The following is a 17,306-nucleotide window of genomic DNA, read 5'->3' as shown; positions in this document are numbered from 1 at the left end:
AAGACGCCCATGGTGATAAAGTGATTATGAACTTAATGCAGAGGAAATTAAACGAGATCGGAAAAGAACATAACCAGTATGTAATGAAAATTCTGAAAAAATGAAGGTGAGAAAACGAGCAAAGAGTTTAGGAATGAATTAAAACAAGGCCTTGCTGCAGACCATCGAAACATTGCAGGATGACAGAGATCACATAGAATCGGTCCTTTTAGAAAATCAAAGCCGTTGTCAATCCCGGAGATGTCAAGGATCCGGAAGACCAAGAAGAGGCCGGTTTTATTGAGAGAGAAAAAAATCAAAACACGAGGACGTGTTTTACGCGAAGGCGGAGCAAGTGTTACGATGTAAAATACAACATTTTTTGAACTTATTTTAAATTACTGTGTAAATTAATTTTCGGACCTTGTATAAATTGTTGTCAAAACTTTTCATATATTTCGGCAAATGTGATAAATTATATAAATTCCGCACAGCCTTAATCCCACCTGAGGCATAGTCAGAGAAATAAAACATCACAGCTAATTCCTTAATTGACATTGACACTTAATTCTTTCATCTTTAATTCTATTATATACATACTGCTAAAATGTCACCATTCGCTTATCAATAATTGTTTGATACTTGATTTCTATATACCTTTTGTTAATCCTTTTATTTTACTCGCTCTTTGTTCAGTATGTTTGATTTGTTGTTGAAAATGATAGTCAGTTGGAATCAGACCTTCGGTGCTGATAGTTCCCCTAGTTTAAAAATCATAAGAAGTTTATTCCATGCTGATTCTATATAAAAGTACAATATTTGTAACTCGTGTTTTTGTCTTGAGGTTTTAAGAGAAGCTGGGTTCAACAATAAGAGGAAAGCTCACGGTTGAACCAGAATTAGTATTGACGAACTAAACGTTCCCGTAAAAAATTATAAGACAAGGATTATTCAAAAAAAAAAAAAAAATGTCCTTTTCGTAAGCAATGGTATGATCCTGTAGCGAAAACTAAAAGAGAAACATTTTTTAACGTGTGTTCTAATCTAATTTCGGAGACAAATATTCTTAGAGAGCCAACCGTCGATCAAACTTCAAGTTCATTCATTCTTGTTGCATGACGTAGATTATATAATTTGTGAAACGTATACTTTTGCTCTTGTTTTTTTTATGATATCCGACTTTAATTGAATTGAAAGTTAAATGAAAAATTAATGAAAATTTTTCATGGCAAAATTATTCATTCAAATCAAAGTACTAGTAAATTAAATCTTAGAAAGTGTCGAGTGAAATTAAAAATTGAGTTTCTTTTCATTCAAAATTTAAACAGTGTTTACTAGCATACAATTATAAAATAAGTGATATATTATATCATACGATGATATCACTTGCATTTTACGCTGTGTATTATATGACAATCGAGGTTATCGGTGTAATAGAGAATCTAGAGAATGGGTATAAAAAAAATAACTAAGAAAATATTCATATCAATTAAATAGATAACAGTAAATAGAGAAAATTATAAACAACTTGGTGTTTAATTAAAGACACTTATTGCCCCAAAGGATCCAAGGATTTCAAAGGCTAAAATATGTACCGACATATTTTACAAAGCTATATTTTTATTCTGCCTCTTAAATCAGTTCATCAAGTGCTATTATTATTCGTAAATAAGTTAATTGATAAATATAAATTAAAATTGATTAAGTCAATTAACATTTGGTTTTTCTCTCTTTTTTCAAAGGTCGTCTGATAAATTAAATTATGATCCAGAAGTTGTAAATTTTCTTTATGATTGACAGGGGAATACAGACCAGGTAAATCTGAGGGCGATCCCGTGTTTGTTGTGCTCCAAATACGTATCGTTTTAAGGGATTTTTGAGCTTGGTCTCTGTCCAATATTTTCATGTTTTAATATTGTAATAAGAAAAATTAATTTGAAAACAAAACGGTTTACATTTTTAAAAAAATTTATATGTTCATTTAAATAATATATATACATGTATACCGTAAATCACTTTTAAAAATCACAGCTTTTTTGAAATATTGTCCTTCGTTTTCTTTTTAGTGAACTTTTTTATTCCTGTGAGACCACGATGGTTTCCTTTTTTCAATGAAAGCCTTTATTCCTTCTTGTCCGTCTTCCAGCGACAGATTCTCCACCATCACCGCCGATGTCAACCTAAATAATAAAAAAATATCCCCGCTTACCTACAGAATGAAATAAAATATCACCGCTTATCTAGAAATGAACTAAAAAATCACGGCTAATAAAATATCACCGCCGATCTACAGAATGAAGTAGAATATCACCCCTAATACAGTGTCCCCGTTTATCTATCCCCGCTTATCTACAGAATGAAATACATGTATATACAATATCACAACTTATCTACAGAATGAAATTAAATATCACCGGTAACACAATATCACCGCTTTTCTACAGAATGAAATAAAATATCACCGCTAATACAATATCACCGCTTATCAACCGCTTAAATCTAAATAATGAAATAAAATATCACCATTTATCTACAGAATGAAATAAAATATCACCGCTTAAGGTAGGACAAAACACCCGTGGATTCTATTTTAACCCATTTCTTAAAAAGTACTGGAGAAAAATAGTAAGTTTTGGCATGTTTGTGTCATATTTTGTGAAAAAACCAGAGAATCCTATTTATTGGTAACTTGGGGGCTTACATTTTGGAATGTGTTTACGCTATTTAAGTGCAATAAACAAGCAATTAACAGTCTGTTATAAAATGCAGTGTAACTTTTGTTCCGTAAATAGTATAGGGCTGATATTTGGACACATATTTAAGAAGTCTCCATTCTTCATGAACTATAAAGGTCAAAGTCATATCAAGAGGTCAAAGGTCAATATTGTGACGTCATCTACTGAATCTTTTAGTTTTTTGCCATTGATTTTTTTTTAATCGCCAAAATATCTGAAACCACTGGTTCAGTTTTCTTTATTTTTACACATTTTATTCTAGGACCCCTTTGAATCATTCTGTTGACTTTTTTGTAAAAATTGAATTATACATTTTCTCTTAAGTAAACTTAAACTGTCGGAAATTAACATGTGAATTTTCAATTACAACGCTACGTATATTCTATTTTTACTTAATATTTTACTCAAATTTTCCAGTATCAAAATGACTTACAGTAAGTTACTGATTTAAAGTAACAAAAAGGTTATCTTTATTAAAAGTATTACACAGATTTGCAATAGAGCAATTGATAATTCTAAAATAAGACTCAAACTCAAGTCTAGTGTCTGATTTCACAATCTTCTTACGGGGGTCTCATAGGCCATATTTCAGACTATGTGGGCAAAAAAATGTGTGGTTGAATTTTTTTCATATCATATATGAAGAGAGATTTTGTATCCTAGAACAAAATATCAAAGTTTCAGAAAATTTGAATTTGAGGAAAAATTTGGCCTATCTATTGTGTCCTACCTTAATTCCAAATGAAATAAATATCACTGCATATTTACAAAATGATAAATTCCACCGCAAATCTTGCCACAATAAGAGTCTGAACCAAGGATCATTATTCTATTTATGACCGGTCGTTGCAAGATTAATTTTTAAGTGATACTTTTCTCTTCTTTTAGTAGAAGCTCCAACAAGTGTGTCGTCAGGGACTTAATTTTGTTTTTGTTTTATAAGTGACAGTTGACAGAAATTTATTTTAGGATATGCAGGGTTGACGGTCGACAGTTGACAGACAAGTATTTTAGTATAACTGTATATGCAGGTATGACGGTTGACAGGTCGACAGTTGACAGAAATATTTAGTATATAGTATAACTGTATATGTAGGGTTGACGGTTGATGTACTTGTCATCTTTAGAAGACATTACACTCTGCGACGTGCTTGTCAAAACATATAACGTTCATACAATACTATAAAACAATACAAAATTCATCTAGTTAACTTTATACTGAATTCATTGTAAAACTAAAAAGGCTATTCATCCAGTAAGTATGTATTTTACAGATCAGCAACTATAAATTACGACTAAGAGAGTTGGAAAACAGTGAACTTTAATTTTACTGCCCAATTTTCAGGAGATGTGGATAACACCGGCTAGATCAAATATGCTCTAGCAATTTCACACACTGAACTCATTAATTAATCTTTAAATTAATGCATGTCCACTCATTACTCTAAAGTGACAAATGGATTTACACTATCCACTGTGTAAAATGCACTCTATAATAAGAGTCTGTAGTACTGTTATGTCATTCTATTGAAAGCAAAGATTTTTTCTTAATTTGTTACAAAGCTTTACATAATAAAAAAAAGAACTGTGTAATGTTGATGAGACATCTTTTAATAAGAATACTACACAAAGTATAAGATTTACATCTATCTAAAAACTTTTAATAAATGACAATTTTAAGAGTTTAAATGAGTAGTTTAAAACTGCAATTCACATAATATACAATGTATCCATGCAATGGCGGTTCTAGATTATGTGCCTAAAACCTACATTTTTTAAAATGACTAAATTAATGAAAATTGTTTAGAAACTGTAAAAGAAAAAACATATTATCCAATCGTGTTGAAACTATCAGATGCACACCTTCATATGATAAATAAATACTGTACAAATGCTCAGAACAAACCCATTCCATAGCTTTTTCGAAAAAAAAAATCTGTGGGAAAAATCACGTCTATACAGACAGCTAGACAGACAAACTGACATACATGTACTGATTCCAATGTTTCCACCAAAAAACCGTTTGTGGAGGCTGTAACATTGAAATAAAATATAACCGTAAATGTCAATCTTATTTTGCTTTTTATTTCTATCTCAATTTTAAAAAGAGGCCCACAGGCCTTTTCGTTCACCTGAGCACCCTGGCTATGAAATTAGTTTAGTATTGAAAAAAAATTAAAATATATAAATGATCGCAAGGGTATTTATCGCAAGTACCCCAAGGGGTAAGGGGCATGATTTCTTGAATTTTGAATTTCTTGATTACTTAAATATTCACTCACTGTTGATGATATGGTTTTGCTGTTCTTGAGATTTTTTTTTGAAATAGAATTTTCCTATATTGTTGTGCAATCATGCATCCCTGAGGACGGGACATGATTTGAAAAACTTGATCTTACATAACCCAAGCACCCTTCTGAATGAATAAGAATGTCTGCTGTTCTTGAGATTTATCTTAGGGGTCTGACAAAATTTATCAAAGACAGTGATGGGACCAATACAAACAGGCACGAGACAATGATTCATTTCCATCGCCAAAAAACAAAAACAAACAACAAAAAAAACAAAAAAAACGGTGCTGTCATGAAGTGTATCTTTTTCTCTGTTTTTTGTTTTAATTCAACATATGAATCTAAAAGAAGGCTTATCAAATATGAACTGGTTTTTTAAAAAGTGTATACATTCCATACTCTTCAAGTTTAAAAACCAAGGGCGTCGGAAGCAAAATGAAAGGGGGGGGGGGCTAATCGAAAGGGGGGCTAAACCAACAAAAAAAAGGTAAATCCCAATTTTCAATGCCTATGTAATGTCTATTTTTGCAAAAAAAAAGCCCCCCCCCCCCCCGGTTCCGAGGCTTATGAAAAACCAGAAGTCTCTGATGAGACTGTAGCTCTACTGGTCTGTACGTATATCAAAGGAAAAGAAGCACATGGGTTTGAAACTCTGCAGCAGGCAACAATAAATAGAATTATGCATCTTAGTGTAGTCTACTTGTTTGCCAAATTTTATACAAATCAGACCAATATTGTAGGAGGAGTAGCGTTTTAAAGAAATTCCTTAAAAATTTCTATTTTTTAATAACCATGGCAACACCGTTCATCGAAATCAAAAACCGATGCACTAATTTATGTATCTAAGTGTAGTCTACTTGTGTGCCAAATTTTATTCAAATCAGTCCAATATTGTAAGGGGAGTAGCGATTTTTAAGAAATTCCTCAAAATTTTCTATTTTTAGTAACCATGGCAACACCGTTCATCGAAATTAAAAACCAATGCACTAGTTTATGTATCTTAGTGTGGTCTACTTGTGTGCCAAGTTATATTGAAATCAGACCAAAACTGTAGGAGGAGTAGCATTTTGAAAAATTGTTTACAGACAGACGGACGGACGATGGACACCTTACCATCGCATAAGCTCTTCCGGTCTCTGACCTAAAGCTAGGCCTAATTAGAACGGAGAACTCTGAAAAATGAACTCATTTTAATAAATCTTTCCCCAACATGTGTTCCATACTTTTTCTTCATTATAAAACGAGTCAGTATAATAGAATCTAATTACCTCGATCAAGGACCTTAGTACCTGACCTCGATATGATGGAATCCGCGATATAAAGGGTTTAACGTAATCCGAGATTCCTCTGACTCTAACCCCCGCTTTTATATTATGACTTGTGCGGGGGAGAGACTCTCCCCCGCACAAGTCATAATATAAAAGCGGGGGTTCGAGTCAGAGGAATCTCGGATTAGGTTTAACGTTACGATGAGCCAATAGAATATGAATAGGCCCTAAACATGATAAACAGCGAAACAAAGTTGAAAAACAGATTGAAGCGGGAAGAAATGTAAAGATGGCTTACTCTCTTTGCTTACAAAACATAATTTTAGATGCAATTTTATTTTATTTAAGACACTCCGCTAGCAAGCCTGTTGTTTTTTACCATGGTTACGTCTCACTGAACTGGAAATGCATGAACATGACTGACAGGCTTATTAATCTATACAATTTTAAACACTAGTTACCTATCCCGTGATAGCTCAGTTGGTAGAGCGGAGGACTGTAGGGGTAATCTTGCATTGAAATCCTTAGGTCGGTGGTTCAAATCCGCCTCGCGGGATGCAATTTTTTTTTTTATTTTATAATGCATTAAAAAGTTTTATAGTGCTCAATCCTGCATATGCTTACTGGATACCAAAATAATTATATTTCAGATTAGAATTGATAGTTATTTATATTTTGATGATAATTCAGTTCATATTAATTTGGTGAATCACAGGAGTCTGAACTTTTTATCGTCCAAAAAAAAATCTGGAAAAAAAATTTCCCATCCTCAACTAAAAAACACTAGTTGTCAGAAGGTTGGAAAATTTTTTCCAGAATTTTTTTTTCTTTTTTGAATGATGAAAACTTCAGACTCCTGTGGATTTATACAATAAAATTCTTTATGTACCGGTACATGTAGTCGAAGCTAAGGTAACATTGAATTTTCTTCATAAAAAAGCATTGCCAGATCTCATATAAGGCAAATTTAATGAACAGTTATTTTATTCTAAAGCATGATTAAAGAATCTTCTCTGTGAAATCTTAAAAAATTAAATTTGCCAGTTAATCCTATACAGGATGCAAATATATTTACATAAAGGAAGCTGAAATCAAAATCATTGCCTTGAATTTGCTATAGCCAGACAATAATCCTGTTGGTAATATATACTCAGAAACCTAGTATCAGGGAGGGGAAAGGGGACATCCCCCTTAACCTTTTATTTATCCAAACATTACTTTTTGTAACTGAAAATGTTCATTAATAAAACGCTGGACCCCGTCACTTTACAGTAAAGTGAGATAAAGATAGGTTGGTTAATTAAAAATTCATTTGCCAAGCCAACAATGAAAGAAACCAGTAGCTGAACACATACAACTATTGAAGCCTCCCTTCCAAACTGGATTTTCATTTTTTGAGAGACCCCCCCCCCCTTTTTTTAAACCTTTTAGTTCATGAAAGTTTGGAATTGCCTCCCCTTCATTTCAAAAAATATACTACATGCCTGATATGTGCTATATATTGTCAAAAGTAATACAATGTATGATTCCTTGTTGAGGAATGAAACATATACCGGTACCTGTAAGCTTCCCTCCTTTCCAAATTCATCTGAGCATGAAATGTTGCTTTACCAAGTGCTACAACCTCTCTGCTGGTCTCACAAATTCTTTCTGCTATCTTCCTCACCTTGTAGAAATGATATAAATACATGATGTATTTTAGAAATAACTCTCTAATTATATGTTCCATAGTACCATTTTGAAAAAGCCTTTACTGAATCCTTTTTACTGAGTTGGTTACATATGAATTTTAAAAAAAAAAGTCCAAACCATTGCCCTTGCGTTTATCTACAAAGTTACTGTGTTACTAAAAAAAGATGCATACAAATTCATTCTGAGTTGATGAGTATTTCATCATGTTTGGACTATGTTCTTAATTCACATAATTCCCTGCCAGCTTGATTTAAAAAGTCCTTTCTTTTGATTTTGCTCTGTTTGGTTGTCTTCAGAATCTTCAGAATCCTTAACCTTGGTCATAACTTTTGAATTTTGGATGGCTGTACATTTCTTATTCACAGGTTATCTCTTGTGTCAAGAACTTTTAAGTACTAAGATTTTTTTTGACCTTATGATGTTAACTTCTGAGTTTATCCTACTATTGAAAACTTCAACCTTGAACATAGTTTCTGATTGATTAATGTAAGGGCTTTCATATCTAATACATTTTTTCCTTGTGACTAGACGAAGGACCAAGTTGTCTCTTCTTTCAGAAAAACAAGGAAACTGTAGAAATGATATAAAACAAAACGACCAAAGAAAGAAAGATATCTCAAAATTTGCATTTCTGGATTGACACAAATGTTTTGCAATCACTACTTTAACTTTTCCAAAAGATATCTCCCATTATTTTGGGTTACATGCATGTCTAGTTTATATATATATTTTTTGCAAGGGGTAGATTAGTACAGTTTTTATTTTGGGTAAGTTATTTTTTACGATTGAAGATTTTTTTGTTTAAAATGGTAATGTTTTATGTCAAATTATAGCTGACATAATTTTTGTGTGTTTTATATTTTGTGAATTAAAAATGGTTGCAAAAATTGCGAAAAATAGATCATCGCAAAAAAAAACCAAAAAAAAAAAAAAAACGGATATAAGGGTATCTTAATGACATTTTTAACAGACAAAATTCTGTGCAAATCAATAAATTAAATCAAGAATTTTGCATACAATTTTGCCTTTTAATATTCAGGAGCAAAAAAATTTACATTTGAAATGCATATATAAATTATGTTATCCCATTCCAATTTCTAGAACATACTCCTAAATACCCCCTCTCTCCCACCCATCTATTGTATACTCAAAATTTTATTTCTGACAGCTGTTCAACATCTTAATGATCCTACATATGTTTTTTTTAACATTTAAAGTTTAATTATAACTCTGTATTTGTAAGTTTATACCTCTGTATTTAACTGGTCATCAGGTACAACTCGGCTTACTAAGCCATGGAGTAAAGCATCTGGAAATTATATTAAAAATATTCATTACTCTTTTTTAATATTATTCTTGATAATAAAAAAAGGAATGAAGCACAATATGTTGGATATCAATTAATGCCTCAGAATATAAAATCTCTATTATCTGTTATTTCATAAATTCTGATTTTTTCATGACATTTGATGTATTTTGAATCAGCTTTACTCTGTTTATACCTTGGGCAGAGATGGGGTGTCCTGTGAAAAGCATTTCCATGGCAACCTTTCTTGGCACTGCCCTTCCAACAGCCACAGCTGGTGTTGAGCAGAATAGACCAACACTAACTCTACAAAAACAAATCATTGAGCAGAACAGACCAATACTAACTCTACAAAACAAATCATTGAGCAGAACAGACCAACACTAACTCTACAAAATAAATCATTGAGCAGAATAGACCAACACTAACTCTACAAAACAAATCATTGAGCAGATTAGACCAACACTTACTCTACAAAACAAATCATTGAGCAGAATAGACCAACACTTACTCTACAAAACAAATCATTGAGCAGAATAGACCAACACTTACTCTACAAAACAAATCATTGAGCAGAATAGATCAACACTTACTCTACAAAACACATCATTGAGCAGAACACACCAACACTTACTCTACAAAACAAATCATTGACCAGAATAGACCAACACTTACTCTACAAAACACATCATTGAGCAGAACAGACCAACACTTACTCTACAAAACAAATCATTGAGCAGAATAGACCAACACTTACTCTACAAAACACATCATTGAGCAGAACAGACCAACACTTACTCTACAAAACAAATCATTGACCAGAATAGACCAACACTTACTCTACAAAACACATCATTGAGCAGAATAGACCAACACTTACTCTACAAAACAAATCATTGAGCAGAACAGACCAACACTTACTCTACAAAACACATCATTGAGCAGAATAGACCAACACTTACTCTACAAAACAAATCATTGAGCAGAATAGACCAACACTAACTCTACAAAACAAATCATTGAGCAGAACAGACCAACACTAACTCTACAAAACAAATCATTGAGCAGATTAGACCAACACTAACTCTACAAAACAAATCATTGAGCAGAATAGACCAACACTAACTCTACAAAACAAATCATTGAGCAGAATAGACCAACACTTACTCTACAAAACAAATCATTGAGCAGAACAGACCAACACTTACTCTACAAAACAAATCATTGAGCAGAACAGACCAACACTAACTCTACAAAACAAATCATTGAGCAGAATAGACCAACACTAACTCTACAAAACAAATCATTGAGCAGAATAGACCAACACTAACTCTACAAAACAAATCATTGAGCAGAATAGACCAACACTTACTCTACAAAACAAATCATTGAGCAGAATAGACCAACACTTACTCTACAAAACAAATCATTGAGCAGAATAGACCAACACTTACTCTACAAAACAAATCATTGATAAGAATAGACCAACACTAACTCTACAAAACAAATCATTGAGCAGAATAGACCAACACTAACTCTACAAAATAAATCATTGAGCAGAATAGACCAACACTTACTCTACAAAACAAATCATTGAGCAGAATAGACCAACACTAACTCTACAAAACAAATCATTGAGCAGAATAGACCAACACTTACTCTACAAAACAAATCATTGTGTAGAACAGACCAAAAAACTATAAAACAAATCATTGAGCAGAATAGACCAACACTTACTCTACAAAACAAATCATTGAGCAGAATAGACCAACACTAACTCTACAAAACAAATCATTGAGCAGAACAGACCAACACTAACTCTATAAAACAAATCATTGAGCAGAATAGACCAACACTTACTCTACAAAACAAATAATTTTCCTTTTACTTTCATTCTCAATGCCCTATAACATGAAATAACTGAAGTGGTGAACTGCATCCAACTGATCCAATTTGCTTCAATCTCATACTATATTGACTGACCATGCAACTTGCAAATAATTATATTGGAATAAACTAGTCTTCTTTCATTGGGTCATCATTCTTTACATCTTGAAGATGTTGGCTAAATTCTTCTGAGATCAATTCCTGTGATTTATGTTACAATTTTCTGTTCAATTTTCTGTCCTTAAATTTTGCAAGTTTCAAATGCTTAAATGATTCTTAAGACATACATGCCAACTTTCCCGATTTAGGCGGGATCCTCCCAATTTTACCCTTTCATCCCGCCTTCCCGATCGGGAGAGAAAAATTGCCCTAATTTCCCGATTTGAAAAAAAAGTCACCTTAAATTTCAGATTTTAAAAGTTTTCCTATCGCTGAATTTTGACAATCGGGATAACAATGTCAGACTTGTATATTCAATGCACACAGATAAGTTTCATTGTTTATTTAACCAGGTGTTATAATTACTAATTAGCCACAGGAAATCTCTTCACGCTTGAACGCACGCAGTTGTCTAGGTACGAGTAGCTTATAGCTTGGGTCAATTAGGGTATTTTCTTGTCAGTTTTAAGGAGTATGCAAGGTGAAACACATAGATTAACGTTATAACTGTTAGTCATTTTATTAAAAACATAAATTAAAGAGAATAAAATACTAATTAAAAAATAAAATCGGAATCCAAAGAGATCGTTTTTTGAAAACGAAAGTAGAAAACTACAAAGCATAGCTGATGATTTTATCTACCTATAATGAAAAATATTTCTAAGTTTGCCAATTAAAATATTATGAAAAAATTAAGATGAAACAATCAAGTGTATTTCAATTATAATTTCTTTTCCCTCCCTTCTCCCAAAAGTAATTTGCATGACTTAAGGAAATACCCACATGGCACCATCAAGCCTGACAAATTTCATGACTGTAAAAAAAAATAATTTTCTTTTAGATAGGTGGTATAAATTTCTGTAAATTTGATATCTAATTAGAATTTCTAATATATATAAAAAATCTCAAAAATGTTTCCAGAAAGAGGACTTTACAGTATCAAAACCTCATATTTTTTAGCCTTTGAAAAAATGATTAAAAGTTGTAAAATTTTCAATTTTTCACTAAATTATGTGTTCTGGTAGAAAAAAAATGTGTTTACATACGTAACTAAATACCCCTTCTTAAGTGAAAGAGGCACCTATTTTAGCAGAAATATTTCAATTTTGGAAAGAAAAACATTATTTTTTGTGTTAAATTAATTCTTAAGTTGTATTGTATAGTAATATCAATATTTTAAATTTAAAAAAAGATCATTTCATAATCATTTAATTTCACAACAAAATGTCGCGAATTTTAAGCTTTGAAAATTGTCGTCACACGCTAAATCCCCCATGGGAATTTTCAAAAGTTGGCAAAAAAAAAGAATTTCACTAACTACACTTTTAAGTAATTATATGTCTCTAAAAGTTATTAACAATTCTTCATTACCCTGGTGTGGCAAATTTTGCACTTTCAGCAGCAACAGCAATATCACAACTGGCAACTAACTGAGCCCCAGCAGCTGTGGCTAATCCTGGAAGAAATAATAATGTTTATAATTTCTGTCAGAGAAAATTGTGTAAAATTTTATTCTTGAGTCACTCTGATATCTACTTTGCTACTTTTGTGTGATTGATTTTTAATGTGTGTTCAGAATACTAATGATAATTAAATTCTTAGTAATTTGCTAGGGAGGGGGATATATGCATTTGTCAAAAAATTTTGATTTATTTATTATAAGATTTTGTAACTTCAGAATAAAGAGTTACACATGATCTATACTGTCCATATAAGTTCCATATTCATCATTTATCCAAGTATGAATATATTGCACATTTAAGAAATGAATTTAATTTTTGAAGATTCATGAAGTTATGAACTATGACGCTTCACGCCAGCATATTTCATGAAGCGCGTTAGCCCTTCATGATAAATATGCTGGCGTGAAGCGTTGTAGTTCATGCACCTCATGAATCTTCAAAAAATTAAATTCATTTCTTATATTTACATTATTTTCTGATGAATAACCCTAAATTATGCCATTCAACTATCATTTTTTAAAGTAAAACAGTTTGCACTATAGTTTTGATGTCAAGTACAGATTATGACGTAACAATTGAGATATTCATGCTCATCCATGGTAGTTCATGAGAAAATGAACAAAATTCTAAGAGTTCTTTGTAAAGAATGTAAAAGACAAATAAATAGAAATGTAAATATTGTAATTTCACATACTGCTATTTCTGAATATTATTAACAATCTGCCTGATTTATTTCAGCTGAAGATCGATCCATACATTCCTACCTGACACTGCAGCAATCACTGGGATAGGCAAATCCTGTACAATCAAACACAATAAAATTAGATCACTGGGATAGGCAAATCCTGTACAATCAAACACAATAAAATTAGATCACTGGGATAGGCAAATCCTGTACAATCAAACACAATAAAATTAGATCACTGGGATAGGCAAATCCTGCACAATCAAACAAAACAAAGGAAATAAAATCGCTGGGGAAATTTTGTACAATCAAACACAATAAAATTGAGCAATTGGCTAGGCAAAAAGCACAATCACACAATGAAAATTTACTGAAGGGGGGGGGGGGGGACAGGCAAATCCTGTACAATCAAACACAATAGAATTAGATCAAACTAGAATCTACAATACTTGAGGATGATTCCCAATAAATTTCACTAAGCATGGCTTTGAAGTACTTGAAAAGAAGATTTTAAAAGATTTAAAACTTTTATCGGCCATTTAGCCCCACCCTACCCCCGGGGGTCTTGATTTAAAGAAACTTGAATCTACACTACCTGGGGAACACATGAAAATCTTTCCTGGCCCAGTGCTTCTTGAGAAGAAATTTTTAAAAGATTTTTCAATGTAAAACTTTGATCACCATTTTGGCCCAACCCTTAAAGATTTTTCCAATATATTCATATGTAAAACTTTTATCGGCCATTTAGCCCCACCCTACCCCCGGGGGTCATGATTTAAACAAACTTGAATCGACACTACCTGGGGATGATTCCACATGAGTTTCATCTTTCCTGGCCCAGTGCTTCTTGAGAAGAAATTTTTAAAAGATTTTTCTTATGTAAAACTTTGATCGACCATTTTGGCCCAACCCTTAAAGATTTTTCCAATATATTCATATGTAAAACTTTGATCGGCCATTTTGGCCCCACCCTACCCCTGGGGGTCATGATTTGAACAAACTTGAATCTACACTACCTGAGGATGCTTCCACATGAGTTTCATCTTTCCTGGCCCAGTGGTTCTTGAGAAGAAGATTATTAAAGATTTTCCCTTTATATTCCTGTGAAAAAAATTTGATCGGCCATTGTGGCCCCACCCTACCCCCAAAATCATGTTTTATTTAAACAAATTTGAATCTACACTAGAAAAACCTGAGGATCTTTCCTGGCCCAGTGGTTCTTGAGAAGAAGATTTTTTAAAAATGCCGTTAATTTTTCTCTAATTCATAGTTATCTCCCCTTGGAAAAGGGTGTGGCCCTTCATTTGAACAAACCTAAATCCCCTTCACCTAAGGATACTTTATGGCAAGTTTGGTTGAAATTGGCACAGTGGTTCTTGAGAAGAAGATGAAAATGTGAAAAGTTTACAACAACAACGACGACAACAACGACAGACAACTGACAAATTGTGATCAGAAAAGCTCACTTGAGCCTTTGGCTCAGGTGAGCTAAAAATCAAATTAGTATATAAAATACCAGTTCACTATTCTCAATCATATTCTAATCCATCCAAGATTCTACAGTTGAATCTGATATATAAAGCTTTTACTTATGTTTGTGTTACCTGACCTACTGGTTCTAAAGCAAGAGATCGAGATATATAATAGCTACACATAAATTGACCATTACTGACCTGAATTAACGTCATCACATCAGAGCAAGTCTCAAAAACTTTGCGATGATATTCTCTACCTTGTTTGCTTGTCTGTAAATAAATATTAACCTACTAATTTATAATTTTTTTTTTTTAAAATAAACAATTTAAAAACATTCAAAATCTTCATGAAACAAATACATTTGGAATGCAAGTTATGAAACATCTGTGATACTTCAACTGAAGAAAAATAGTTAATACCGTATAAGTTAGCGAGACGCAAATTTAGCAATTTGTCCTTAAAAATTGGTATTTTATTTTTAGCAAGATGTAATTTTAGTGATTTTAAAAAGCGCACTAAAGAAGCTATAACAAATAAAGCACAATTAATTTTTAGCGATATTCAATTTTAGCGATCTTGGCACCCTAGCTAATCATGCCAAAATTAAATCCTCACTAAAAATTCTACTTATACGGAATTCGTATTTTCAAAACAATACAGACCAATTCTTTGAGGTCATGACCTGCTGACCACACAGGTCCCTGAGATCTTAGAATGATCACACGTAAATCATCTACTCCAGTGCTTAGATTATTGTGTAGGGCCTGCAGCATGTTGAGAGATAAAGCATTTCTGAAAAAAAAATTTAGAGCTTGATTCCTTGATTTAGCCACAAATGAGCCTTAGTTACAAAACTAAAAATAAGTAATTGTGATGCTAATTATTGATTGTAAAATATTACACTGCAATAGTGTTCAATTTATTTTTGAGTGCACATACCTCTTTTTGGGATCATTAAGTTGTATAGTTCTGATGCCTTTCTCATCATCAGTTACTTTTGTGAAGTTTTCATGATTGTCTTGTGACATGTATCTGACAAAAATTGTGTTTGGTTTAAATGCCACCTGCAAAATAATCATTGTGTATATATATTACAGCAGAAGAGCAATGCAATAGTAATTCTTCCAACTTATGAGGAATGTATTGAAAGTAATATCTGTATAGTTTTATGTTCAGATATATATTAAATTTAGGATAATCAAAATAATGCAAAATTTGCACTTTGGTGCAGTGATAGCGCTACTTTTAACTTATCTAGCTATGTATAGTTCTGAAAACAATGCCTGAAATAATTTATTCATCAAACCATGTACACCTGTGCTTCCTCAACAGACTTTGCACTGAAAGTTCTAAAAGTTTTGGGCTATATAAATCAAATTGATGATGATCGATTACACTGAGTTACTTCTTGAACAAACTTTTCACACATATAGAGATATCCCCATTTACAGGTGAACAACTTCAAAGTCAAACCTTTACTGGTCACTCAAGGCCATTGAGCATTGAGGGTTCTTTTTCAGCCAAGGCCTACAGTGACACTGCCGGGGCCTAGGTTAATTAATTTTTAAAGTTTGATCCAAAAGACCTTTAATTATATAACTTTCACTTCAAAGTGTTGAATGAAAGAACAGCTGTTACCAATTTTTTTATTGACTTAGGTCAGTCTCAGACAAGAGTCAAACCCAAGGTTTTCCGATCCTGGAGTTAGCACACTACCGACAGCAGTAACAGTGGCGGTAGTAAACCTTTTGAGTGTCCAGAGAATAAATATGCATCAGTCACATACTTGACAATTTGTGTCCATTAATTATATTTGTGGGAGAAACTCTTTTAAAAAGCTTCATTGAGATTTTGTATAGCTTAACAAAATAAGCACAGTCAACACTGTGCTGGACCTTCAAAAAACACCACCAGGGACCTATATATACCATAAGTATATATAGGTCCATGACACCAAGTACCTTGCAACTGAGTACCTATGATATTTTATTTTCACCTATATGAGACTCAGAAAATTGAATATAATTAAATGATAATGAATAAGATGCAAACATTCGTATTACAAACAAGCATGGCAAAGCATAAATAAGCAGCTGAGCTGATCTTGAAAAAAAAATCTTGCGTCAACTTGAAATAAAGAGATCCAAATGAAATACTTGATGTGATAAAGTGGAAAAATGTGTGATCCTACTATAATCAATCAAAATTTTCAATGACACTAAGAAGATTTTAACAAATTTACCACTTTTTCCAAAGTTCGATAAAGAGAAAGTGAAAGTCGAGAAGCCATGTTTGTTTAAATTAGATTGTTTGTAAACTTGTGTTTGATTGGTTAAAGAGACAGCCAACCAAAGTACAAAAAATA

General features: G+C 32.4%; 1 protein-coding gene and 1 non-coding gene across 2 annotated transcripts; one reads left to right on the top strand and one right to left on the bottom strand.

Annotated features, from left to right (window-relative positions):
- Positions 1-1,929: 1,929 nt before the first annotated feature.
- On the bottom strand, positions 1,930-17,279 carry LOC134245131 (enoyl-CoA hydratase domain-containing protein 3, mitochondrial-like). The gene is made up of 10 exons (XM_062727392.1): positions 17,184-17,279; positions 15,881-16,005; positions 15,604-15,733; positions 15,139-15,210; positions 13,545-13,578; positions 12,689-12,773; positions 9,468-9,577; positions 9,216-9,274; positions 7,833-7,939; positions 1,930-2,159 (listed from the first exon to the last, which is right to left on the bottom strand). Exons 1-10 carry the CDS (start codon positions 17,229-17,231, stop codon positions 2,042-2,044), a joined length of 888 nt encoding a protein of 295 aa, XP_062583376.1. The 5' UTR covers positions 17,232-17,279; the 3' UTR covers positions 1,930-2,041.
- Trnay-gua (transfer RNA tyrosine (anticodon GUA)) lies at positions 6,739-6,829 on the top strand. The gene is given in 2 exon segments: positions 6,739-6,775; positions 6,794-6,829. It is a non-coding gene; the product is annotated as a tRNA-Tyr (tRNA).
- Positions 17,280-17,306: the final 27 nt, after the last annotated feature.

This window comes from Saccostrea cucullata, unplaced genomic scaffold (assembly GCF_032062105.1).
Source record: "Saccostrea cucullata isolate Sc308-1 unplaced genomic scaffold, CSIRO_AGI_Scuc_v1 ctg53, whole genome shotgun sequence".
Lineage (NCBI taxonomy): Eukaryota > Metazoa > Mollusca > Bivalvia > Ostreida > Ostreidae > Saccostrea > Saccostrea cuccullata.
Note: the sequence above shows the minus strand (reverse complement) of the source record. Positions and strands in the feature narration are given on the sequence as shown.